Here is a 23,525-nt window from a genome sequence, read left to right on the forward strand (position 1 = left end):
ATATAAGATTTTCAATTTGAACCACCTCCCCCAGTATCTGAAAGAAGCCATGATGAACAAATGAGCAAATATCTGAGTTAGCTGAAGAAATTTATTATTTTTAATGATATGGAATGCTTACTGGTTACAGAAACCTGTGTACTTTCTCTCTTTCACTGTGGTGCCGGAAGTATTGCTATGCTTATAATTGATAATTAGGTTTTAAAATTTGGGAACATAAACTGGGTGAGACAGCCCATGCCTATAATACCAGTACTTTGGGAGATCCAGGTGAGAGGATTGCTTGAGGCCAGGAGTTCAAGACCAACCAGAGCAACATAGCAAGACCCCAGCTCCTAAAAAAATGGGGAACATATTTCATTTGTGAATTATTCTTTGAATAATTACATAAATTATAAGTCTGAGTGAAATTTTGGTGACTTAAAGCTGCAAGAAGGAGGATCTTGATCTAGGGACATTGTTTATTCCACGGACATAAAAATGTTTGCTTGTGAGGAAGAGAGAAATGCCAATCATTTTAGCTCTATCCTAATGATATCTATCTTGAAGAAAAGTGAAGAAAGCAAAAGAGAGAAAAATATAGAAATGTGGAAAACTTTCTTCCCAAAGAAGCAGGGTTTTCTTAGGATAATATTTTTAATAGAAATACATGAAATAAATATTCAATAGCTGACTTGATTCTAGAAACTGAAGGACTTGACTCCAGGAATATAGGTGTGTCTTTTTGTTCTTCCTATGAAAGATGATCCCTAATATTACTTTGTTGTTTGTTTGTTTGTTTTGAGACAGAGTCTTGCTGTGTAGCCCAGGTTGGCGTGAAGTGGCACAGCCTCCCAAGTAGCTGGGATTACAGGCATGCGCCACCACACTCAGCTAATTTTTGTATTTTTAGTAGAAACGGGGTTACACCATGTTGGCCAGGCTGGTCTCAAACTCTTGACCTCAAGTGATCTGCCCACCTCAACCTCCCAAAGTGCTGGGATTACAGGTACGAGTCACTGTGCCCAGCCCCTAATATTACTTTGGAAGCCAGCTCTATAAACATGAAATGGTTTTACCCTAATTTGTGATGAAAATGTATAATCAATCTTGTCTAGGTAAATAGGGAAACAGGTGAGCTTACATGCCCATGAGCATATATACCCACTTTGTTAGACTTCACATATGCACATCTCTCTCAGATCCAATAGACACTTAAGCCTGCCCCTTCATAACAGGTATTTATGGCATGGAAAGTTCTGGTTTGGTCTGTCTGCCTTGAGCTATTGGAAAACTGAACTGGCTCGAGTGAACTGGAAGGTTTAGGCAGTGGGAGAATGACTCTACTTCCTTCTTTATAGCCTAAAGTAATTTCCAGCTGTCAGAAAGTTGAAATATTGGAAAAAATATTACCTAAGTTAAAATAAGCATCCCTGAGAATAAATCACTATATATATTAAGGTGCATCTATTGTGCAAGACTTGATATTCTTACATCGTATAAACCAGGTTTTACTGAAAACAAACTCATTATTGGTATGTTTTTGGCAATTTGTTTTCATTGGTTGATATTTAGACTATTGGAATATCCCCAAAGCCATTACTCTCTAAGATTGCAACTTCCAGAAACATTCTTGACAAATGCATCAGTAGAAACAACTGAACACTTAAAAACAATTGGTGTTTGTATTTAGCAACTGTGAAGTTTAACCTAAAGTTGGTGATATGCTTTTTTAACAAAGCTCTTTACTCACACATGGTTTATTTTATTTTATTTCATTTCATTTTATTGATACAGAGTCTCGTTGTTGCCCAGGGTGGAGTGCAGTGGCATGATCTCAGCTCACTGCAACCTCTGTCTCCCAGGTTCAAGTGATTCTTGTGCCTCAGCCTCCCGAATAGCTGGGACTACAGTCATGTGCCTCCATGCCCGGATAAGTTTTGTATTTGTAATAGAAACAGAGTTTTACCATGTTGGCCAGGCTGGTCTCGAACACCTGGTCTCAAGTGATCCTCCCACCTCAGCCTCCCAAAGTGTTGGGATTACAGGCGTGAGCCACCATGCCCGGCCCACACATGGTTTTATTTGATCCGTATAGCAAACCCGTAAAGTACACCTCCTAGTAATAACTAAACTAATTTCAGTGAAAATGGAAGCATAAGAAAAATTTGCACCAATTAGACTTGCTAGTCTCAGTTTTCATACCCATATTCACTCTATTGCTGGAGTTGAAGTGGCTCAAGATTGGTAACTGTGCACTTCTAGATGTTGTAACTTTCTTGTATTACTTAGGACTATTTCAGAAGCAAATAACAATAACTCTATTGAAATTAGAGTTTGCTTATTGTATGGCTTTGGGCAAGTCATTTATTGCTAAGCCTTTATTATGTCAACTGGAACTAAGCCAAATAAGGAATTTATTGATTTATTTAATTGGGAAGTCTAATGGATAGATCTAGCTTTAGGAACAGCTATATTCAACAGAAATTATTCCTTACTGGAGCCTGGGAAGTCCAAGATTAAGGCATCAGCAGATTCGGTGTGTGGTGAGGGCTTGGTGCCTGGTTGACAGATGTGTCATCACATGGTAAAAAGAACAAATGAGCTCCCTTGAGCCTCTTTTAATCCCATTTATGAGGGCTTCCAGCTCATGATCTAGTCCTTCTCAAAGGCTCTATGCATGAGTATGTTCTTGCTCTGCTCTAAAGAAATATCTGAGACTAGGTAATTTATAAAGAAAAGAGATTTGACTGGCTTATGGTTCTGCAGCTTGTACAGAACGCATAGCGGCTTCTAGGGAGGCCTCAGGAAGCTTTTACTCATGGTGGAAGGCAAGGGGGAAGCAGGCAGGTCTTACATGGCTGGAGCATGAGGAGTGGGTGGAGGGAGGTGCTACACACTTTTAAACGACTAGATATCATAACAACTCACTATCAAGACAACAGCTCCATGGGAGATGGTGTTAAACCATGACCCAATCACCTCCTACTAGGCACCACCTCCAATGTGGGATTACATTCAACATGAGATTTGGGTGAGGACACAGATCCAAACCATATCACCCTACCTCTTAAGACCATGACATAGGGGATTAGGTTTCAACATATGAATTTTGGGGGAAGCAAGCATTCAGACCTTAGCACATGGTAAGGTATCTCTTAGTCTGTTCTCCAATCTCTGCTGAGAAGTCCTATTCTCTCAGTTATAAACTTTCTTTTTTTTTTTTTTTTTGAGACGGAGTCTCGCTCTGTCGCCCGGGCTGGAGTGCAGTGGCCGGATCTCAGCTCACTGCAAGCTCCGCCTCCCGGGTTTACGCCATTCTCCTGCCTCAGCCTCCCAAGTAACTGGGACTACAGGCGCCCGCCATCTCGCCCGGCTAGTTTTTTGTATTTTTTAGTAGAGACGGGGTTTCACCGTGTTCGCCAGGATGGTCTCGATCTTCTGACCTCGTGATCCACCCGTCTCGGCCTCCCAAAGTGCTGGGATTACAGGCTTGAGCCACCGCGCCCGGCCATAAACTTTCATTTATTGATCATCTACTATATGCTAGGTGTTCTACATACATTACCTCTAATCTTCACATCTCTGCAGCTTGGTGGGTATTGTTATCCTCATTTTACAAATGTGGCTAGTATAACATAGCAGTGAAACAAGATGAGAGAGTAGCCAGGTGTCAAGAGTAGAGCCTTCAATCAAAACTGTCAGGGTTTGAATCTGGTTCCATACATGCTAGCAGTCTGAACCCAGACCAGTTAGTTAATTTCCCTGTGCGCCTGTAGGCTTATCTCTAAGATAGAATAAAATCATACAAACTCACAGAGTTATTGTGAGTGTTAAATGAGTTAACATCTGTAAACATTTTATAGTGCTTGGGCTTCCAGTAACACCCAATGAATGTTAACTACTATTATTAATTTGGTGTGCCCTAGGGTTGAACCTGAGGACCTCCTTTTCACTCTGTTTCTCCCTAGGTAACCTCATCTAGTCCCATGACTTTAAATATAAACTATACTGAAGACTCCAAATGTATATCTCCTGCCAAACACACTTTTCAAACGTTGAGTCAGCTCATGTCACTTCTCCACTCAAAACCCTTGAATGGCTTCCCATCCCTTCTCAGTGAAAAAACCAGAGCCTTAATCAAGACCTGCAAGGCCCTGTATGATCTGTCCTACTTTTTGGACCTGTCTTTGAGTGCTTTCCACATTCTTTGTTTTCTCCAGTCACCTTGGTGTGCTTGTCAAACACCCCCAAGCACTCTTAGTCTTCTGACCCTTTATACTGGCAGTCCTGCCTGGTATATTCTTCCCTAGATATTCAAGTGACACATGCCTTCACTTCATTTAGGTCCCTGTTCGAGTACTGTCTTATCAGAGAGGCCATCTTTGACCACTGCAATAAAAGAGGATTTTCTTTCTTTCTCTTCTTCGCATTCTGCTTTATTTTTCTTTATGGTACTTTTTACCATTATGTTTATTCATTTGTTTACAGTCTGTTGATTTCCTCTGGAATGTGAGCTGTATTAAAGCAGGGACTCTGTTTTGTTCACAGCCCCTAAATCAGTGCTTGGTGCATGGCTGACACTCAATAAATATTTATCGCTTAACTATAATTATGTCAATTGCCTAGCTAGTGAGTGTCAGAGTTTCGTACCGGAGTCAGCCTCCCTTTACAAGCTTTTGCTCTTTTTACACCACTAATCTGCATATTATATTAGGGAAGATACAAACCCCATTATGAATATACATCAGTTCTTAGGAGTCTTCTATTTAAACTAGAAATTTTATGCATATTAGGGTTGATTTGCTATTCATCACAATTTAACAAATATTTATTCCACACCTACTACATGCTCTTGGATAAGAAAAAAAACAGTGACCAACTCATTAATATGGCATGGAAATTTATCCAAGAAACTGGAAGCCCAGGATAGGTACATATTTGTACTTGTCAATCTCTAAGTTAAGAATTATTGACTCTGGCTGGGTCAGTGGCTCACGCCTTTAATTTCAACACTTTGGGAGGCTGCTGTGGGTGGATTGCTTGAGGTCAGGAGTTCAAGACCAACCTGGGCAATATAGTGAAACCCCGTCTCTACAAAAAACATGAAAAATTAGCTGGGCATGGTGGCAAACACCTGTAGTCCCAGCTACTTGGGAGGCTGAAGTGGGAGGATTGCTTGAGTCCAGGAAGTCGAGGCTGTGGTGAGCTGAGATCATGCCACTGCATTCCAGCCTGGATGACAGAGTAAGATCCTGTCTCAAAAAAAAAAAAAAAAAAAAAAAAAAAAAAAAAAAAAAAAAAGAATTATCCTCTATATTCAGTTCATCTGCAAAGAATTATTGGTTCTTTCTGTTGCATAAGCATAGAACATCTGTCTTCCTCTACTATTCTCAATTTCAGTCTACATATTGTTTAAGCCAAATTTCAAAATCTATAAAACGTATCCTGAGACCATTTACTTCTCATTGCTCCCGTCTCTATAAACCCTAGTCTCAGGACAACTCCACTTGCCTAGGTGAGCAGATTTTCCTAAATGCTTTCCTTGTCTTCCCATTTGGCCTCCCTTTCTACCCAGCAACCAGAGAGATCTTATAAAAATGTAAATTACATATTATTCCTCTGCTTAAAAGCTTCAGTGGCTTCCTTTTGTTATTAGTCCACTTAGAAAAGTGTCTAACTCTTGCCCTAGCCTACAAGCCCCATTTGATCTGGCCCTGATCACCTGCTGCTCAGTCTTCTATCATTTTTCCCCTTGCCCATATTTTCTAGCCACACTGGCCTTTCATTTCTATGAGCACAGTAAGCCCTTCCCTGTCCCTGAATATGTGGGCTAGCAACTACTCTTGCTGCTCAAGTCTCACTGAAATGTCACCTCCCCAGAGAGGCCTTCTCAGACTACTTGATTCATCCCCTCTTCTCCACTCACTCTCTGCTCTCTCAGAGAGTAAATTGCATTCACTTACTGTGCATTGCACAATTGCCATCTAATATTTATTGTCTGTCTTCCTCCAGTAAAATGAAGACAGTGACTTTGCTTCACCAGCCGGGTTTATAGCAATACTTGACACACAGTGAGTCCTCAAGAAACATTTGTTAAATGGTAAGTCTTTGTCTCAACTTTGGTAGCTTATGGAGGATCCCCATCATTTTCTTTTTTTTTTTTTTCAAGATGGATCCTCGCTCTGTCACCCAGGCTGGAGTGCAGTGGCGTGATCGCAGCTCACCACAACCTCTGCCTCCTGGGTTCAAGCAATTCTCCTGCCTCAGCCTCCCGAGTAACTGGGATTACAGGCACATGCCATCATGCCTGGCTAGTTTTTGTATTTGTTTTTTAGTAGAGACAAGGTTTCACTATGCTGGCCAGGCTGGTCTCGAACTCCTGACCTCGTGATCCACCCGCCTCGGCCTCCCAAAGTGCTAAGATTACAGGCATGAGCCACCGCACCCGGCGGATCCCCAAAATTTTCTAATACAGTTTTTAGTAACTCTGCCGCCTTCATGTTCTCTCAAATGGATAGCATTGCTTCAACCACAAAAAGGATCAGTATAACAGAGGAAGGGTTGAGATCACCCCTATCTCTCTGCGGCAACAGATCAAGATTTGGACTCAACTTAACAGTTTGGAATCATCAGATAAGGGAAAAAGGAAAGGCAGAAATGAATGCTACTGAAATAAACAATGGTCATTTCTCACTTAAAATTTTGAGGAAGAGAGAAAAAAATATCTTAAGATGAAACATTTTTTAACTTGGAGATGTTAGAGAAAGTGGGGGGACAGAAAAATGTTAGACTGAGGAGGAAAACTGAATCAAGATGAGGCAAGAGGCAGAAAGAGCCCACACCATGCTGTGAGCTCTTGGTTCCGAGCTTGGGTACCACGTCTTGCCTTCTGGATAAACTCTAAGGAAGAGAGTGATGAAGTGAAGCGGGCTAGGGGCGATAGAAAGGATGGGGTGGGGCACCAGGACGAGAGACGGCAAGGAAGCTAGAACGAAAAGAGAGGGACCGAGGAGAGAAGAGAGCAGAGCAATACAAAAGCAGCCTCGGAGCTTGCCGGAGCTGCAAGCGTTAAGGGGAGGCGGAGAGTGACGCGGTTTGCGTCTGGAGCGGCTCCTTGGAGTCCACAGCATCCACCGCCGGAGCCTCGCCTTCCTTTCTCCCTCTGCAGACACAACGAGACACAAAAAGAGAGACAACCCCTAGACCACCGCGAGGGACCCACTTGCACCATGACCGAGACCACCAAGACCCACGTTATCTTGCTCGCCTGCGGCAGCTTCAATCCCATCACCAAAGGGCACATTCAGATGTTTGGTGAGTCCTCCCGCCCACCTCTGGAAGCCGCTTCCGCTCCTCTCCTTTCCCAGGCACCTGTGTTTTCCAGGGCGATCGAACGGGAAGGCGTGTGCCCCATTCGGAGGGGTGCGCCGGCTGATCCAGCTGGTGGAGGTCGGCCCCTTTATTTTGGACTCGGGGGAGGGGAGGCAGACTGCGTTTCCGAGGCGTCACTTGCTGGGGCCAGACCCGGCTTGCAGGGGGCCAAAGGTGGGGGATGGGAGAGGACTAGAGACAAGTGTCATTTGGGGCTGGGCAGGGGTTCGAAATACCAGAACTGGAGTGCGGCGGTGCGGTGGTTCGGCTACCAGGCTGGCGAGGACCGGGATGGGGGCAGAGGTTGGGGCGCCGAGTAGGGGGAGGAGGAGGCTGGAGATAACGTGCTGTTTGTTTAGGATGGGCCGAAATCTCGAAGGAGTTAAATCATGTATGTGCCTCGGATTCACAAACACACTCGCGCCCAACACACCAGTGACAGGGGCTGGGGCTTCAAGATTAATTTCAGATTTGGCTGGTGGTTCTGGGCGGCCCAGGGACGAGTGTTTGGGAATTGTGGGCCGTGTATTGCGCGCGCGAGGTGGATGCTGAGCGAATAGGGAGGGGGTCCTTTTCCGCCTAGGTTCGGCCTCAGGAACCGGCTGCCTAGGACAGGGAGGGGGCCGGGTGGCGGCTGCGGGAGGCCCTGCGGGAGCCGGAGCCGAAGGATCGGGGCCCAAGTTGGCTGAGGCTCTGCCCAGGGTGGCCATGGCACGCGGAAGGTTTGAGGCGTCTAGTGTGTGTATGAATGTGCGAATGAGTGTGTGTGAGTATATGCGTGTGCGTGTTGGGGGAAGGGGACTCATCATCGCGCGTTTGTTTCTTAGAAGCTTTGGGGCGTGGAGCCAGAGAGAGCGAGCGGGGGCATCTGGCTGGCTGGTTCGGGGTCCAGGAGCGGCAGGGGAAAGGTGATCGATGGATGCCTGTTGGAGGTCTCGCGCCACTGGTGGGAAACCACGCGGCTTCGCAGCTGCTAGTAGGACTCAAAGGAGCGGGGCATGAGCGTTTAGACACGGAAAGAGGGACGCGGAGGTCACTTTAGAAGCACGAATTGAGAAGTTAGAAGTTGGGTGTGCTTTTTCTTGAAACTGAGAGAAGCGAGGAGTAGGGAAGAGTGAGTGGGCTGGGATGGATGAGAGAGCGGGTGGGAGGCCCTGACCTGGCCCGCCAGCGAGGCGCTCTCCAGAGGCGGCGGTGCTGAAATGCAGGGCGCGCCGGAGCTGGATGCGGGCACACGTGTTTATCCGGAGCTTGAGGATTGCGCGAGCCCTCCTAGGGAGGTTTAATGAAAACCACATTACAGCAGTAAAGACAGGGCGAGGTGGTTTAGGCTAAAAATATTCATCTTTAAACTTAAAAGGTGCGCTGAACTGGGATCGCTTGTTGAAAACCTCATGGAAAGAATATAGAACTACTTTGAGCAGAGGGCAAATCGGGTAGGCATATCTACACCATAGAAGGAGGGAGGCTGAGAAACAGCCATCCCTTCTTCACCATTCGTTCAGCTTTTAAAAGTCTTTTATTAAGAACCAATGCCAACTTGCCTGTTAAATAAGGACTTCTGTTCAAGCATCAGGGTAGACAAGAGCATCTCATCAGTCTTCTAAGGAATGTCAGTGCCCAGTGCCCTTTGATGCTGGTGTCTTCATCCTTTTCCTTCTTTTCCTGTCTGTCCATATGTCCTCTGGCAATTTATGTTGATGCACTTTACTCCTCTCCCTTGACCAGGCAATGATGGGTTTTCCTTTGGAACCAAGAGAAAGGAGGAGTAGGGAAGAGCCACTGGTCTGGGGATGAAACTCTGTGACTCTAAGAATCTTTGGTGACCCAGTGGGTACTACTCCTTTCTTCCTGGAGCTATGAAATCCCACTTATTTTAGATTACAAGAGGAACAGATTTGGATTGAGAACCAAAAATTCTGTCCTGCAACTGAAGATTCTTTGTTAACAGTAATAAAGGCTTTTGTTAAGCAAACACTGACCTGCCAATTCTCCATGAGCTTCAAGGATAGACTATGTGGAAATAGGCCTGAGTTGCAGTGGAAGAGTTTAGATATAGAAAGGTGAAAAGGAGACTTTTGGCAGTAGCGATTATTTACTTAGTGTAAGAACTGAGGACCAGGGCAGAATGTCAACAAAGTCCTTTGCCTGTCCATTAAAGTATAATTCAGAGAGCAACACAAAAAAGGGATATGATATGTTCACTCACTGTGGCTTTAAGGAGCTTATTACCTAATGAAGAATTTAGCACATAAACAAGTAAAAATGAAGCAAGAATAAGAACACGAATACACATTAAACTATTTTTGGTAGAATCTCTTATGTGAATCTTTGAGCTCTGGATAAATTTTATAATTTATTTTTGCAGAGCAGTTCTGGTTAACAAAACCTTTTCATCTACGTTAAGTTACTTATTCCTATTAACAACCTTATAAGAAATACATTATTACCTCTATTTTACAAATAAGAAACTGACAGAAGCCAAGTGACTTTCTCATGAACACACATGGAGAATAGGTGGCACTGAGACTTCAGCCTCATGTTCCCGATTCCTCTTGCAAAGGCCTTCATACTGCAACAAAGGCTGCAGGAAGTGCCCACTCATCTTCTGACTGCAGAATTCCACGAACACTCTATTTTCATGAACCATAAACTAACAGAATTAAGTTGACCATCAACTAAGCGAGATTCCTATATATGCATTTCCTTAAGATCTTTGTCTTATCTCTAAAGAAACCAGTTATTTATGAACTATTTCCTCCTTTCAAATGGCTTTTAAAATTTTCTCTCTGACAACACAGAAATAATTAATACAACTAAATTATCAAACTTTTGGCCAGGCGTGGTGGCTCACTCCTACAATCCCAGCACTTTGGGAGGCGAAGATGGGCATATCACATGAGCTCAGGAGTTTGAGAACAGACTGGACAACCTGGTGAAGCCCCATCTCTACAAAAAATATAAAAATTAGCCAGGTATGGTGGTGCATGCCTGTAGTCTCAGCTACTCTAGAGGCTGAAGTGGGAGGATGGCTGAGGTGGGAGCCTGGGAGGCAGAGGTCACAGTATGCCGAGATAGCACACTGCACTCTATTCTAGGTAATACAGCCAGATTCTGTCTTTAAAAATTTTTTTCGGCCGGGTGCGGTGGCTCAAGCCTGTAATCCCAGCACTTTGGGAGGCCAAGACAGGCGGATCGCGAGGTCAGGAGATCGAGACCATCCTGGCTAACGTGGTGAAACCCCGTCTCTACTAAAAAATACGAAAAACTAGCCGGGCGAGGTGGCGGGCGCCTGTAGTCCCAGCTACTCGGGAGGCTGAGGCAGGAGAATGGCGTAAACCCGGGAGGCGGAGCTTGCAGTGAGCTGAGATCTGGCCACTGCACTCCAGCCTGGGCGACAGAGCGAGACTCCGTCTCAAAAAAAAAAAAAAAAAAAAAAAAATTTCAAACTTTCTTTAAGGTGACTGAAATTTGTAATAATTTTTTTTTAAAAACAGACACAAATAGGACTTTGAAATTAGACATTTTAAATAGAGCTCCTGTATCTTGAAATTCAATTTCTTACCAAAGGAAAAAGAGAAAGACTATAAACAAAAAGAGAAGTGGCATTCAAAACTAAAGACTCACTCTTCATTTTTGTAAAGTAGCACTTGTACAATTCTCAATATTTGTAAAATTTTTTAGAATGAAATTTTCTTTTACTCTGAAAGGGAAGCTGATATTATTTCTCCTATTTGAAGCTATAGAAACATACAGGAAAAAATAATATTTGTGAGAGATATTTGACACTTGTATACTCAACTGTAACTAAAATGCTTTCAGGATGAGTAAAAGTTTTTGGCAAAGTAAACCCATAAATGAATGATGTCATGTCTCATGGGTCTGCCTCATTACATAAGAAGATAATGTGGAAGTTTTAAAAAATGTAACTGCTTAGTTTTTAAGTATGTAGAGATTATAATTTAATGTGGCTTTCTTTACATTTATAGCTATATTTGTCAATAAATCTACCACTGGGAAGTCAGAGAGCAAGTTTAAATAGAAAAGTAAGAAAATATAGCTCAGATTAATTTGGCTACTAAAAAAAAAAAAACAGAGGAATTGGGGAATTTCATCACAGCAGAAATATTTCTAGCTATTTTTTGTATTTTTTCTATTTTAATTTGTAGATATAAGGTCTTGCTCCGTTGCCCAGGCTAGAGAGCAGCAGCAGGGTCACGGCTTCCTGCAGCCTCAAACTCCTGTTTCTGCTAGCTGCAGATTAAATCCAGGTCTACCTGACTCCAAAAACTATTTTCTTTTTACTGCGCTCTGATATTGTCTCCAAAAATTACCAAAGTCTAGCATCTTCCCCCTCTTTAAGCCAGTCAGAGGTCTAATGCCTGACAGAGAGGGATGACCAGGTGGCAAGGAGTCAGTCATTCAGGTCAGGTGGTTAATACCAGGGAGAGCTTTCTGAAATAAGCTTCAGTGAGAACAATTGGAATTGGAAACTTATGGCAGCCGCTATTTTTGAAAATTAATATTTCTTTAAAAAGTCATATTTCTTCAAAAAGATCCACAATACTGATAACTCAAATGGTACAAGATCTACTATAATCATTCTCCACGTACCCGAGCCTGTGGCATAGTAGAATTGCATGCTTAGGCTGGGTGCATGCTCACGGCCACCGCCTTCCTCCACAGCAATGGTCCCTCCACCAGCATCCAGGAGAATGTGACCAAAGAGAGGAGGGTATGTTGGCTGTGACAGCCAGAAATGACCAAATTCAGTTCTCTTTCTGGGCTCAAGCAGACCTTTCACCTCAGCCTCCTGTGCAGTTAGGACTACAGGCACCATGGGCATGCCCTGGTGGCTAACGAAAAAAAATTCTTTTAGAGACAGGGTCTTGCTATTTTGCTGAGGCTGGTCTCCAACTCCTGACCTCAAGCAATCCTCCCACATCAGCCTCTCAAGTAACTGGGGTTATAGATGTGAGCCACTGCATCCAGCTGTATCCTGCTTTTTAATAATTGTAAAATAAATGGATTTTCCAGTTTTTCTATTTCAAATATATATATATATATATTTTTTTTTTGCTTTGAGCTGGATCATTTGAAGAGACGTAATCCAATTTTGTTCTTCTTAAAGGGTAATGAAGAGGGCCTTCTACTTGTTGCAGAATTGGAGATGCAGCCCCTACTGCTACAGCTAGAAACCATAAGAAAAATGAATTCGAGTTGCTACTAATAAATATATAGAACTGCTATAAATCAAGAAGCTGTTGAATGTGATCAAAATTCTTATATTATAAAAGTTATTAAGCACATGTGGTACTCTTTTCCTTTGTACCACTATCTAATTTGATCTTACCCTGCAAGGTAAACTGAATAATAGTATCCACTTTTACGATTGATAAGGCAGAGGTACATGTGTAAGTCATTGGGTCGAATTCATCAGCAAAAATCAGTATAGAACCTCTTTCTTGATATCTAGACTCTCTCACTCATGACGCTTCTTTTTTATTTCCTTATAATTGCAATAGCACCTATGAAAGAAGAAGCCATTTGAACTTAGCTGTCAACAAAGGGTCATGAGAACCTTACAAATTTTTTTCCTTGGCAACACAGACCTCCAACAAAATATATCCAACAAAGATATCTGTGTCTAACCCAAAAGGTCTTTCTTTTCTTAATACTCTTATATTTTTCATTTAACTTTGTCATTAGAATGGGCTTTCCATAACTCCTCCAACTTCCTCCTTTCTTCCCACTCTTCTGTTACCTCAGCTAACACCTATTCATTCTTCGGATTTTAGCTTCAACGATAGTTTCTCAGGGAACCTCCACTGACTCCTAAATTAAGTCTGGCTACCCTGACATTTGTTCCCACATCACCTTATGTTTTCCAGGCCATAACTTTCATCTCATGTGTTTTATGGCTGTTTCCCATGGTAGGCCTTAAGCTTTTTGAAGACAGAAAAAATGCCTGGTGTCATCACTGATATATTTCCTAGTACCTAGCATGTGGTAGGATCTCCATAATAGTTGTTGAATGAATTTTTTAAATGAATGTATAGAATCTTGTTCCAGGCAGAGGAATCAGCCATGTACAAAGGCTAGGGTAAAGAGACAGAGACATAGAATAATAGAACAAGGAAAAGTTCAGGATGGCTCAAGGAGAAGGGGAGTGAGAGGTGAGACTAGAGAGGGGTAGTTGAATGTCTGAACAATTACGAAGGCTCCTAAGTCATTTTAAAGATTTTAGACTTTATCCCAATGACAATGAGAAGACATTGCATTCTTTTTAAAGTAAAGGGGTAACATAGCCATATCTTTAAATTATGATTTAATTAAATGTTTAATATAGATTGGTGAAGGGCAAGAATGTGGTGACCAGTTAGGCATGTGTTTCGGCGATACAGGATTCAACCCAAAGAAGATGGTCACCTGGCCCAGGCTGGTGGTTTCTGGGATGGAGAATGTGTATCTGAACATTATTTAGCAGGTAAAAGAGATCTTCATTTGGCCGGGTGCAGTGGCTCACGCCTGTAACCGCAGCACTTTGAGAGGCTGAGGCAGGCAGATCACGAGGAGAGGAGATCGAGACCATCCTGGCTAACACAGTGAAACCCCGTCTCTACTAAAAATACAAAAAATTAGCCGGGCGTGGTGGCATGTGCTTGTAGTACCAGCTACTTGGGAGACTGAGACAGGAGAATCGCTTGAACCCGGGAGGGAGAGGTTGCAGTGAGCTGAGATCGCACCACTGCACTCCAGCCTGAGTGACAGAGCGAGACTACATGTCAAAAAAAAAAAAAAAAAAAAAGAGAGAGAGAGAGAGAGATCTTCATTTCGTGATGTGATGAGTGTGTGATGGTGAAGTAGTCCAGGGTAATTTGCAGGTTTCTATCCAAGGTGGATGAATAGAAAATGCTGGAGGAGAAGCAGGTTTAGGGGTTGGTGGGGAAAGTAAAGATTCGTACTTCTTACTTGAAAATTTTGGTAATATGTGTTCTAACCAAGCACTGATGTGACAGAATACCTAAATGCAAAGTTTCTTTGTGACCTGGGATGTCTGAGTCTTATAATGAAAGTTCCCAGTAGATTCCAGTTAGATTATCAAAATTTATTCATACAAGAAAGATATAAAATTTATTAACAGTATGGAAATAAAATGCAAAAAGAAAGGTTTTCTGCTTTTTAAAAAAAATATATAAAATGGAAGATAATCAATATCCTAAATTTGACTCTTTTTAATGTTGAGGCTGTAAAATTAGGAATAACTGATAGTAGTTCACAAAACCACTTTTGACTTGCCCACCACTCTGATGATGGCTGTGACATTACGCTTAAGTAGATGCTTGGGGTTGGGCATGTGGTTGATGCCTATAATCTCAATACTTTGGGATCACTTGAGCCCAGCAGTTTGAGACCAGCCTGATCAACATGGTGAAACCCCATCTCTACTAAAAATATAAAAATTAGCTGGGCATGGTGGCACGTGCCCGTAGTCCTAGCTGCATGGGAGGCTGAGGTGGAAGGATCGCTTGAGCAATGGGAGGCTGACATGGAAGGATCGTGAGACCAAGGAGGTCAAGGCTGCAGTGAGTCATGATGACACCACTGCACTCCAGCCTGGGCAACAGAGTGAGACCCTGTCTCAAAGGAAAAAAAAAAAGTAGCCAGGCGCAGCGGCTCCTGCCTGTAATCCCAGCACTTTAGGAGGTTGAGAGGGACCGATCCTGAGGTTAGGAGTTCAAGACCAACCTGGTCAACATGATGAAACCCCGTCTCTACTAAAAATACAAAAATTAGCCAGGGGTGGTGGCAGGCACCTGTAATCCCAGCTACTTGGGAGGCTGAGGCAGGAGAATTGCTTGAATCCAGGAGGTGGAAGTTGTAGTGAACCAAGATCTCGCCACTGCACTCCAGCCTGGGCAATAGAGCAAGACACCTTCTCAAAAAAAAAAAAAAAAAAAAGAGGTAGATGCTTGGGAATCCTACCTAATTTGTTGGTAAGTTGAAGGTACACAAGTGGTAACTCACGGATCACTCAAGGTGGTTTCACTAGCAGGAGCAGTGTCTGCTCATGACACAAGAATAATGGGCTGAAAAAGAAAATGTAGACATTTGTGTTCACACAAACTGTTGACTCAGTTTACTTTTTTCTGCTGCACTGACTAACTGAACCTCATGTGAAAACAACCTAACCATGAGAGGCAAATCTTCTGTCTAGAATGTATTCCAAACTAAGCAATATGGTCTAATGAAGAACAGAGCTGATGTCCTAAGAGTCTCGAAATATTTATTTCAGTTTCTCTTCTCTTTTTGTTTTACTTGTTCCTATTCTATATTTCTAAGCCTTTCTGCTTAGAACTATCAGAATTAAGATAATTCAATTATTTCTCAAATCATTTGAATTATTGCTTAGTAGGAACATCCTTTGAAATGTTATGGGTGCCAGAGAAACATTTCTATATAAACTTCCAATTTTAGATTAAGTCAAATGAACAGCCTAAAGTGTGAAGGCAAACTAAAAAGCATAACCTGCCAACATTCAAGTTTGAACCCCTCTGTTTCAAAGATATCCACAGACACAAGAGGCAAATGAAAAAGTAGACAGATAATATATTTATTTTGTTATTTTTCTATCGATAGGCAACAGTTTAAAAGTAATCCATGCATGACTGGAAGAGAGAATGAAAATCCAGTTTTGAAAGTGTTTCTTTGAAAAACTTCAAGTCTTAATTTTTCTATATAATTGTCTTCTTGGTCACCAGTACAGTGTCCTGAATGTGGTGGTTGTTTAGTTAATGTTTAATGATGCTGTAAAATACACTTTCTAGCACAGTTCTTGTTCACGCTTGGTTTTTGGATCATCCTGAATTGCTCAAAAAGATCCTAACTACACAAAGGAATGCAAAAATATTTTTTCAGGCAGGGTGTGGTAGCACATGCCTATAATCCCAGTGCTTTGAAGTCTAAAGCAGGAGAATTGCTTGCGCCTAGGAGTTCAAGGTTGTAGTGAGCCATTATCACAGCACTGCACTCCATCCTGGGCAACAGAGCAAGATCTTGTCTTAAAAAAATTTTTTTAGCCGGGTGTGGTGGCTCACGCCTGTAATCCCAGCACTTTGGGAGGCCAAGACGGGCGGATCAGAAGGTCAGGAGATCAAGACCATCCTGGCTAACACGGTGAAACCCCGTCTCTACTAAAAATACACAAAAAACTAGCCGGGCGTAGTGGCGGGCGCCTGTAGTCCCAGCTATTCGCGAGGCTGAGGCAGGAGAACGGCGGGAACCCGGGAGGCGGAGCTTGTAGTGAGCCGAAATTGCGCCACTGCACTCCAGCCTGGGATTGAGCAATACAACGTTTCAAAAAAAAAAAAATTTTAAACATATTCAATACACAAAATTTTAGTTAAACAAAGGCATTTAAAACAATTCTTTAGGATTCAATGTTATAGACTAAGACCTGAGATACAGGAGTTCATTTTATAGAGAATTACATAACTTTATTTATGGATATGTTCCATATCTCAATATATGTCAATGCAGCATCAGTTTACAAGGAGGGAAGTTTTCCACTTCCAGAGATCTTCCAATTATAAGCACTCAATTGCATGGAACACATTTGCTTTTTTTGGATAGTTTGGCAGCTAGCCTCAGAAGTCTTTTAGCTTAAAAAGATCTTTCAGTGGCTTACGTGGTATGACCAAGGCCATCCTCCTGGTATTGGCTCCTTCCTCTTTTTACATCTTCCGGTGTCTCCATGATTTGTAAACTCTGCAGCAAAGGCAAATATTATAACCACTACCCGCATCATCATCTTCCCCGTTATAATCCTGATCATGAAGCCACTTTATTTGAGCTTATTTAAACCATACTGCCATTAAGCTATTTTTTATTAAATTTAATGCATAATTCTCTTTAGCATTATACAAGTGAGCCAGCCAGGAAAATTCTTTTGATCGTGGCAATAAGAGGTTAAGAGGAGGAAGTAGCGAGGGAGCAAGACTCTGAGGCTAACCCCTGGAAGTGATGGCAGCTAAATAGCAGTCTTTTTCTGTTTTTTCTCCTACATCAAATTGCCTCCACATGAGTAGACATGCTGCAACATATTGACCTCATTTAATATTTACCAGGCAGTAGAAGAGACAGTAAAGCATATTCCCTAGATAAGACTAAATGCTTATAGTTTTATTCTTGTTCCAGTTTCTTAGGCCAAAAACCTTGGACTAATGCTTAATTATTCCCTGTTTTGTACACATTATTTATGTCCAAATGTTTTGGAATCTCTTTATCTTCAAAATACAACTAAGACCAACCACCTCTCTCCATCTACATCCCTGGTGCAAGCCACTGTTATCTTTCATTTGAATTATTGCCATAGCCTCTTAACTGGTCTCTCTGCTTCCACTCTTGGTTGCAACACTCAATTCTTAACAAATAATCAGAGTGATCCTTTAGGCCGGACATGGTGGCTCACACCTGTAATCCCAGCACTTTGGGAGGCTGAGGCAGGTGGATCATGAGGTCACAAGATGGAGATCATCTTGGCTAACAAGGTGAAACCTCATCTCTACTAAAAATACAAAAAATTAGCCAGGCATGGTGGCACGTGCCTGTAGTCCCAGCTACTTGGGAGGCTGAGGCAGAAGAATCGCTTGAACCTGGGAGGCGGAGGTTGCGGTGAGCCAAAATTGCACCACTGCACTCCAGCCTGGGCCACAGAGCGAGACTCCGTCTCAGTAAACAAATAAACAAAAAAATCCCAGAGTGATCCTTTCAAAATGTAAGCCAAATCTAAGTCAGATCATGTTGCTCCTTTGCTCCAAATCCTCCATAGCTCCATATCTCTTTTTTTTTTTTTTTTTTTTTTTTTTTTTTTTTTTTTGAGACGGAGTCTCGCTCTGTCACCCAGGCTGGAGTGCAGTGGCCGGATCTCAGCTCACTGCAAGCTCCGCCTCCCGGGTTCACGCCATTCTCCTGCCTCAGCCTCCCGAGTAGCTGGGACTACAGGCGCCTGCGACCTCGCCCGGCTAAGTTTTTGTATTTTTAGTAGAGACGAGGTTTCACTGTGTTAGCCAGGATGGTCTCGATCTCCTGACCTCGTGATCCGCCCGTCTCGGCCTCCCAAAGTGCTGGGATTACAGGCTTGAGCCACCGCGCCCGGCCCTACATAGCTCCATATCTCACTCAATCAAAGTCAAAGTCATCATCATGGCCTACAGGCCTCCATAATCAGCCACCCTGTCCCCACCTCCACCCTAACACATCACTTCCACTTCATTCTTAGCTAACCTCACGGAACGTCCTTGCTTTGGCCTTAGAGTCTTTGTGCTGAATGTTTCCTCTGCCTGGAATGCCCTTCCCCATGTAGCCCATGTCTCATTCGCTCCCCTCCTCCAATTCTCTGCTCAAATGTAACCTTCTCCTCATTGTCCACTTGGCAGATCCTACTCCCCTGATCACATAATTTAAAATTGCACCTCACACACTCCCAGTCCCTCTTATTCTGCTCTACTTATATCTTTTCTCCCTTGTGCTTATCACATTTAAACTAAGGATGTTATTTCTTGTTTTCTTATGCTTATTATTCAATGCCTGTCTCCCCAGCTAGAGCTCCTCAAGAGCAGAGATCTTTGTTTACTCTGCTCATTAATGTATCTCAGCCTCCTAGGACAGTGCCTGTCACACAGTGAGTGCTCATTAAACGTTTCTTGAGGCCAGGTGTGGTGGCTCATGCCTGTAATCCCAGCACTTTGGGAGGCTGAAGTGGCCACATCACTTGAGGTCAGAAGTTTCATACCAGCCTGCAACATGGGGAAACCCTGTCTCTACTAAAAATTCCAAAAAATTTGCCAGGCGTGGTGGTGCATGCCTGTAATCCTAGCTACTCAGGAGGCTGAGTGGGACGATAGGAGGTGGAGGTTGCACTGAGCCTAGATCACGCCACTGCACTCTAGTCTGGGTGACAGAGCGAGACTCCATCTAAAAAAAAATGTTTTTTGAATAAGTAATGAGTGACATGTTAGATTCCTCATCTCAAGTCTATGGTAGACTTACTGGCAGGAAGGGTAGAGTCAGGAGGGCTCTATGGCTATTGATGATCTCTAGCAGAGATAACAAACTAAAAGCAATTGAAGTGAAAAGTGTTACAAAAGAGGTGAGAATGAGGTAAAGTAGGAGCATGGAGGAAATTACCACTCTGGACTTGGTAGATGGGCCATTAGAGCAGGTGTTAGTGAGAGTTTGAGCTTGAAAGTTAAAGCTGTCGAGTGGACAGAATAGAAAAAGGCATTCTTGGCTGGGCGTGGTGGCTTATACCTGTAATCCCAGCACTTTGGGAGGCCAAGGTGGGAGGATTGCTTGAGCCCAGGATTTGGAGACCAGCCTGGGCTTTATAATGAGACCCCATCTCTACAAAAATTTAAAAAATTAGCTGGGTGTGGTGGCATGTGCCTGTAGTCCCAGCTACTTGGGAGGCTGAGGTGGGGGGATCACTTGAGCCCAGAAGTTCAGGACCAGCCTGGGCAACAAAGCGAGACTTCATCTCTTAAAAAAAAAAAAAAAAAAAGGAAATTAAAAAAAAAGAGAGAGAGAGAGAATGACATTCTGGGAAGAGAGCAGGATATGTGTGGAAGCCTCAACAGCATGGCACATTAAGGAATTTCCAGGGAACTTGCTAGAGTGCAGGTGGGCAAGGGAGGGAAGGACAGGAGATGAGAGAGCCAGAAAACAGGTTGGGAGGGGGACAGTGCCAAGGGTTCAGATCTGACCCAGCATTTTTTTTAGCAGGCCTCAAAAGGTGATGGACAAAGGAGTACACGGCAGATGTTGGACCTGCATCCCAAATGTCAATGTTCCCTTTGTTAGCAGTTCAGTAGGGAGCTGCCATTGTGATTTTATCTAAACATTTTAAAGTTATTATTTCTGTATCACTCTTTGAAATGAAGAGGATTTTTTCTTTTTCTTTCTTTTCATGATTTTATTTATTTACTTATTTTTTATTTTTATTTTTTGAGATGGAGTCTCACTCCGCTGCCCAGGCTGGAGTGCAGTGGTGCTGTCTCAGCTGACTGCAATCTCCGCCTCCCAGGTTAAAGTGATTCTCATGCCTCAGCCTCCAGAGTAGCTGGGACTACAGGCGTCCGCCATCATGCTCGGCTAAATTTTTTTTTTGTATTATTTTTATAGACATAGGATTTCACCGTGTTGCCCAAGCTGGTCTTGAACTCCTGACCTCAGGTGATCTGCCTGCCTCAGCCTCCCAAAGTGCTGAGATTACAGGGGTGTGCCACCATGCCTGGCCACGATTTTATTATTTTCTGAAATGGAACCATTATACATTGCATAAAGTATATCTGTTGATGAAATACACAAGTGAGAAATTATATTGCTGTACAACCCACCAAAATAACAACAAATAAGCAAAAAAGTGACTCCCCTGATTTGTTCTTGCCTAGGATCTAGATTTTACTGTGCTTCACTGGAATGCCCCTGTTGCTCAAGTATTCTCAGATTTGGTGAACTCGGTTCACCCTAGTTTTATCTTCCATGATTTTGTGGGATTTGGATATGTGCCTGCTTTCTTCTCCACAGGCTTAATTGTCTGAAAAGTAAGCACTGTGGAGATCCTGTCTTTTGACACTTGTTTTTAGCTCTAATCCTGGAGGTCTTGATCAAGTGTATTTCTGTTCTTATAAAACTATGGTTCTGGCTGGGCACAGTGGCTCACACCTGTAATCTCAGCACTTTGGGAGGCTGAGGTGGGAGGATCCCTTGAGGCCAAGGGTTCAAGACCAGCCTGGGCAGCATAGGGAGATCCCATCTCTACAGCAAATTTAAAAATTAGCCAAGTGTGGTGGTGTGCATCTGTAGTCCTAGCTACTCTGGAGGTTGAGGTGGGAAGATGGCTTGCACCCATGAGGTTGAGGTTGCAGTGAGTCATGATCATGCCACTGTGCTCCAGCCTGGGTGACAGAGAGAGACTCTGTCTTAAGAAAACAAAAACAAAAATAGATCATTCTCCATGACTATTGAAATTATTTACCATTTAAAAGACTCAATAAAGTGACACGATGGTAAGGGGTTGGGTTTTCTGATGCTTTATTTATTTTTTAAATTTAAATTTAATTTATTATTATTTTTTATTTTTAGAGACAAGGTCTCACTATGTTGCCCCATCTGGCCTCAAATTCCTGGGCTAAAGTGATCCTCCTATCTCAGCCTCCCAAAGTGCTAGGATTACAGGTGTGAGCCACCGTGCCCAGCCAATGCTTTATTCTTCAACATTTTTCCAACCCTTCATCTTAGTGCCCACAGAGAGGTGGAATACTTCCTCCACGGAGCACTGAGATGAAACTACATCCATGACTATTCATATTCCTTTTCAAATATTTATGTGCAGATATTTAGCAAATATTTAGCAGTGCATAGCTCATCACATGAACTACAAGATCTTTAAAAGAAGACTTTTTTTTTAAAAAAAGAGACCTGTCGTTCATGTTAAATTAAAATTAAGACAATAAATATTATACATATAAATTCAAGCCATAATTGCTTCATTTTCCATGAACCAATCTTGCTAAGCACCATTTAAAAATTATTTACTTGTTATACCCCAGGGAATCAAAATTTATAGATAATGTATCAGGTTCTCTTGCTGTTAACAATGTTGACAAAAAATGGGTAAAGGCCCCAGTTTTTCCTACCACTCCATTTTTTCTGTTTATATGGAAATTAATAAACCGAATGGCTGTTGATCTGGGAATATACTTAGTCTCCTGGAGGCTTATCTTTCTCATTTGTAAAATAGCGTGATTGATATAACTCAAGGTTGACAAACTATGGCCTGCAGGCCATATGTGGCCAGCTACCTGATTTTGTAAGGCCTGCAAGCTAAGGATGGCTTTTTACATTTTTAAATGGCTGAAAAAAAAAATGTAAAATCACAATAATATTTTGTGACACATATAAATTTCATAAAATAAAATTTTAGTATTCATAAAGTTTTATTGGCACATAGCCACTCTCATTTCACGTATGTATTATCTCTGGATGTTTTTGCACTGAAACAACAGAGGTGAGTGGTTGTGACAGAAACTTTATGGACTGCAAAATCAAAAGTATTTACTCTCTGGACGTTTACAGAAAGCTTGCCAACCCCTGGTATAACCTACCTCTGGGTGTTGGAATGGAAATATCTAAAATGTTCTTAAAATAGGAAGTGCTGTTGAAGTCCATTACCCAGAGGAACTGTTTGACGAACAATTTTCAGTCTAAACTAAATCTCTAAAAAGACTCATTTAAGCAGCAAATGTACTTTCAATTTCATAATTGTAATTTTTCTGGCTGACTGCGTAAATGGCCATGTTCATGGTGGGGATGATTTTCTGGCGGGGATGATTTTCTGGCGGGGATGATTTTCTGGTGTTTGGTTTACAGTGGACATTGATTCACCACACTCTGGCTAACGTTGGACATTTATCTGCTGTTGAACATTAGGTATATTTTCTCAGAACACATTTATCCTTTTCTTGTTTCATAGCTACCTCCTTCTTTAAATTTAATACCTTATATACCTTATATTTGAGGATTAGAAAATTAGCACTCCAATTGCATCAGGCTTCTACATGGTGCTCGGGCAGTCATATCTAGTTTTTTTGCAGCACCTCACTTCCCTCCGAACATTGATAGCACTTGGTTTGTACCTCTCTTATAGCACTTAGCACATTGTGCTGTGGGTTGTAGCTATTTCTGTCCATGCCTCATATTATCCATCAGATATAAGCTCTAGGCAAGGTCATGTGGGTTTTTTTGTATCTCCTAGGGTGCCTAGCACCATGTTCTAGGAACATGGAGATACTTTAAATATTTAGCAAATGAATGAATGATTAAACTGTTAGGAATATTCAAAATCTCAACATCTAGGCAAAATAGATGATCAGAAAAAAAGGCAAGCATTTAGGAACCAGAAAATACAGGAAAGCAGAGATTCAAGCAAGACAGGACTGAAAAAACAGGACAGATAGCAAACACGAGGTGCCAGTGACTTAGGGACTTCAAAATCAAGATAATTCTTGCCTCAAGATAGAAAAGCTCATGCTTCTTCCCAGATATCCACAGTGGGAACTGCAAGTCACGTTTGGGAGCTATGAAGTGTGCAACTTGGCAGGAGTGAAAAA

The 23,525-nt window shown here is 42.3% G+C and overlaps 1 protein-coding gene and 1 long non-coding RNA gene across 2 annotated transcripts in view; both read left to right on the top strand.

Moving 5' to 3' along the window:
• LOC116271081 overlaps positions 1 to 6,158 on the top strand; it is a 60,429-nt gene extending 54,271 nt beyond the window's left edge. The window contains exon 4 of the long non-coding RNA XR_004179520.1: positions 5,995 to 6,158. This is a non-coding gene — a long non-coding RNA (uncharacterized LOC116271081). The remainder of the gene's footprint in view (positions 1 to 5,994) is intronic.
• A 475-nt stretch (positions 6,159 to 6,633) lies between these two features.
• NMNAT2 (nicotinamide nucleotide adenylyltransferase 2) overlaps positions 6,634 to 23,525 on the top strand; it is a 176,599-nt gene continuing 159,707 nt past the window's right edge. Inside the window, exon 1 of the mRNA XM_003893415.4 lies at positions 6,634 to 7,296. Coding sequence (XP_003893464.1) covers positions 7,212 to 7,296 — 85 coding nt within the window. The 5' untranslated portion in view covers positions 6,634 to 7,211. The remainder of the gene's footprint in view (positions 7,297 to 23,525) is intronic.

This window comes from Papio anubis, chromosome 1 (assembly GCF_008728515.1).
Source record: "Papio anubis isolate 15944 chromosome 1, Panubis1.0, whole genome shotgun sequence".
Classification (NCBI taxonomy): domain Eukaryota; kingdom Metazoa; phylum Chordata; class Mammalia; order Primates; family Cercopithecidae; genus Papio; species Papio anubis.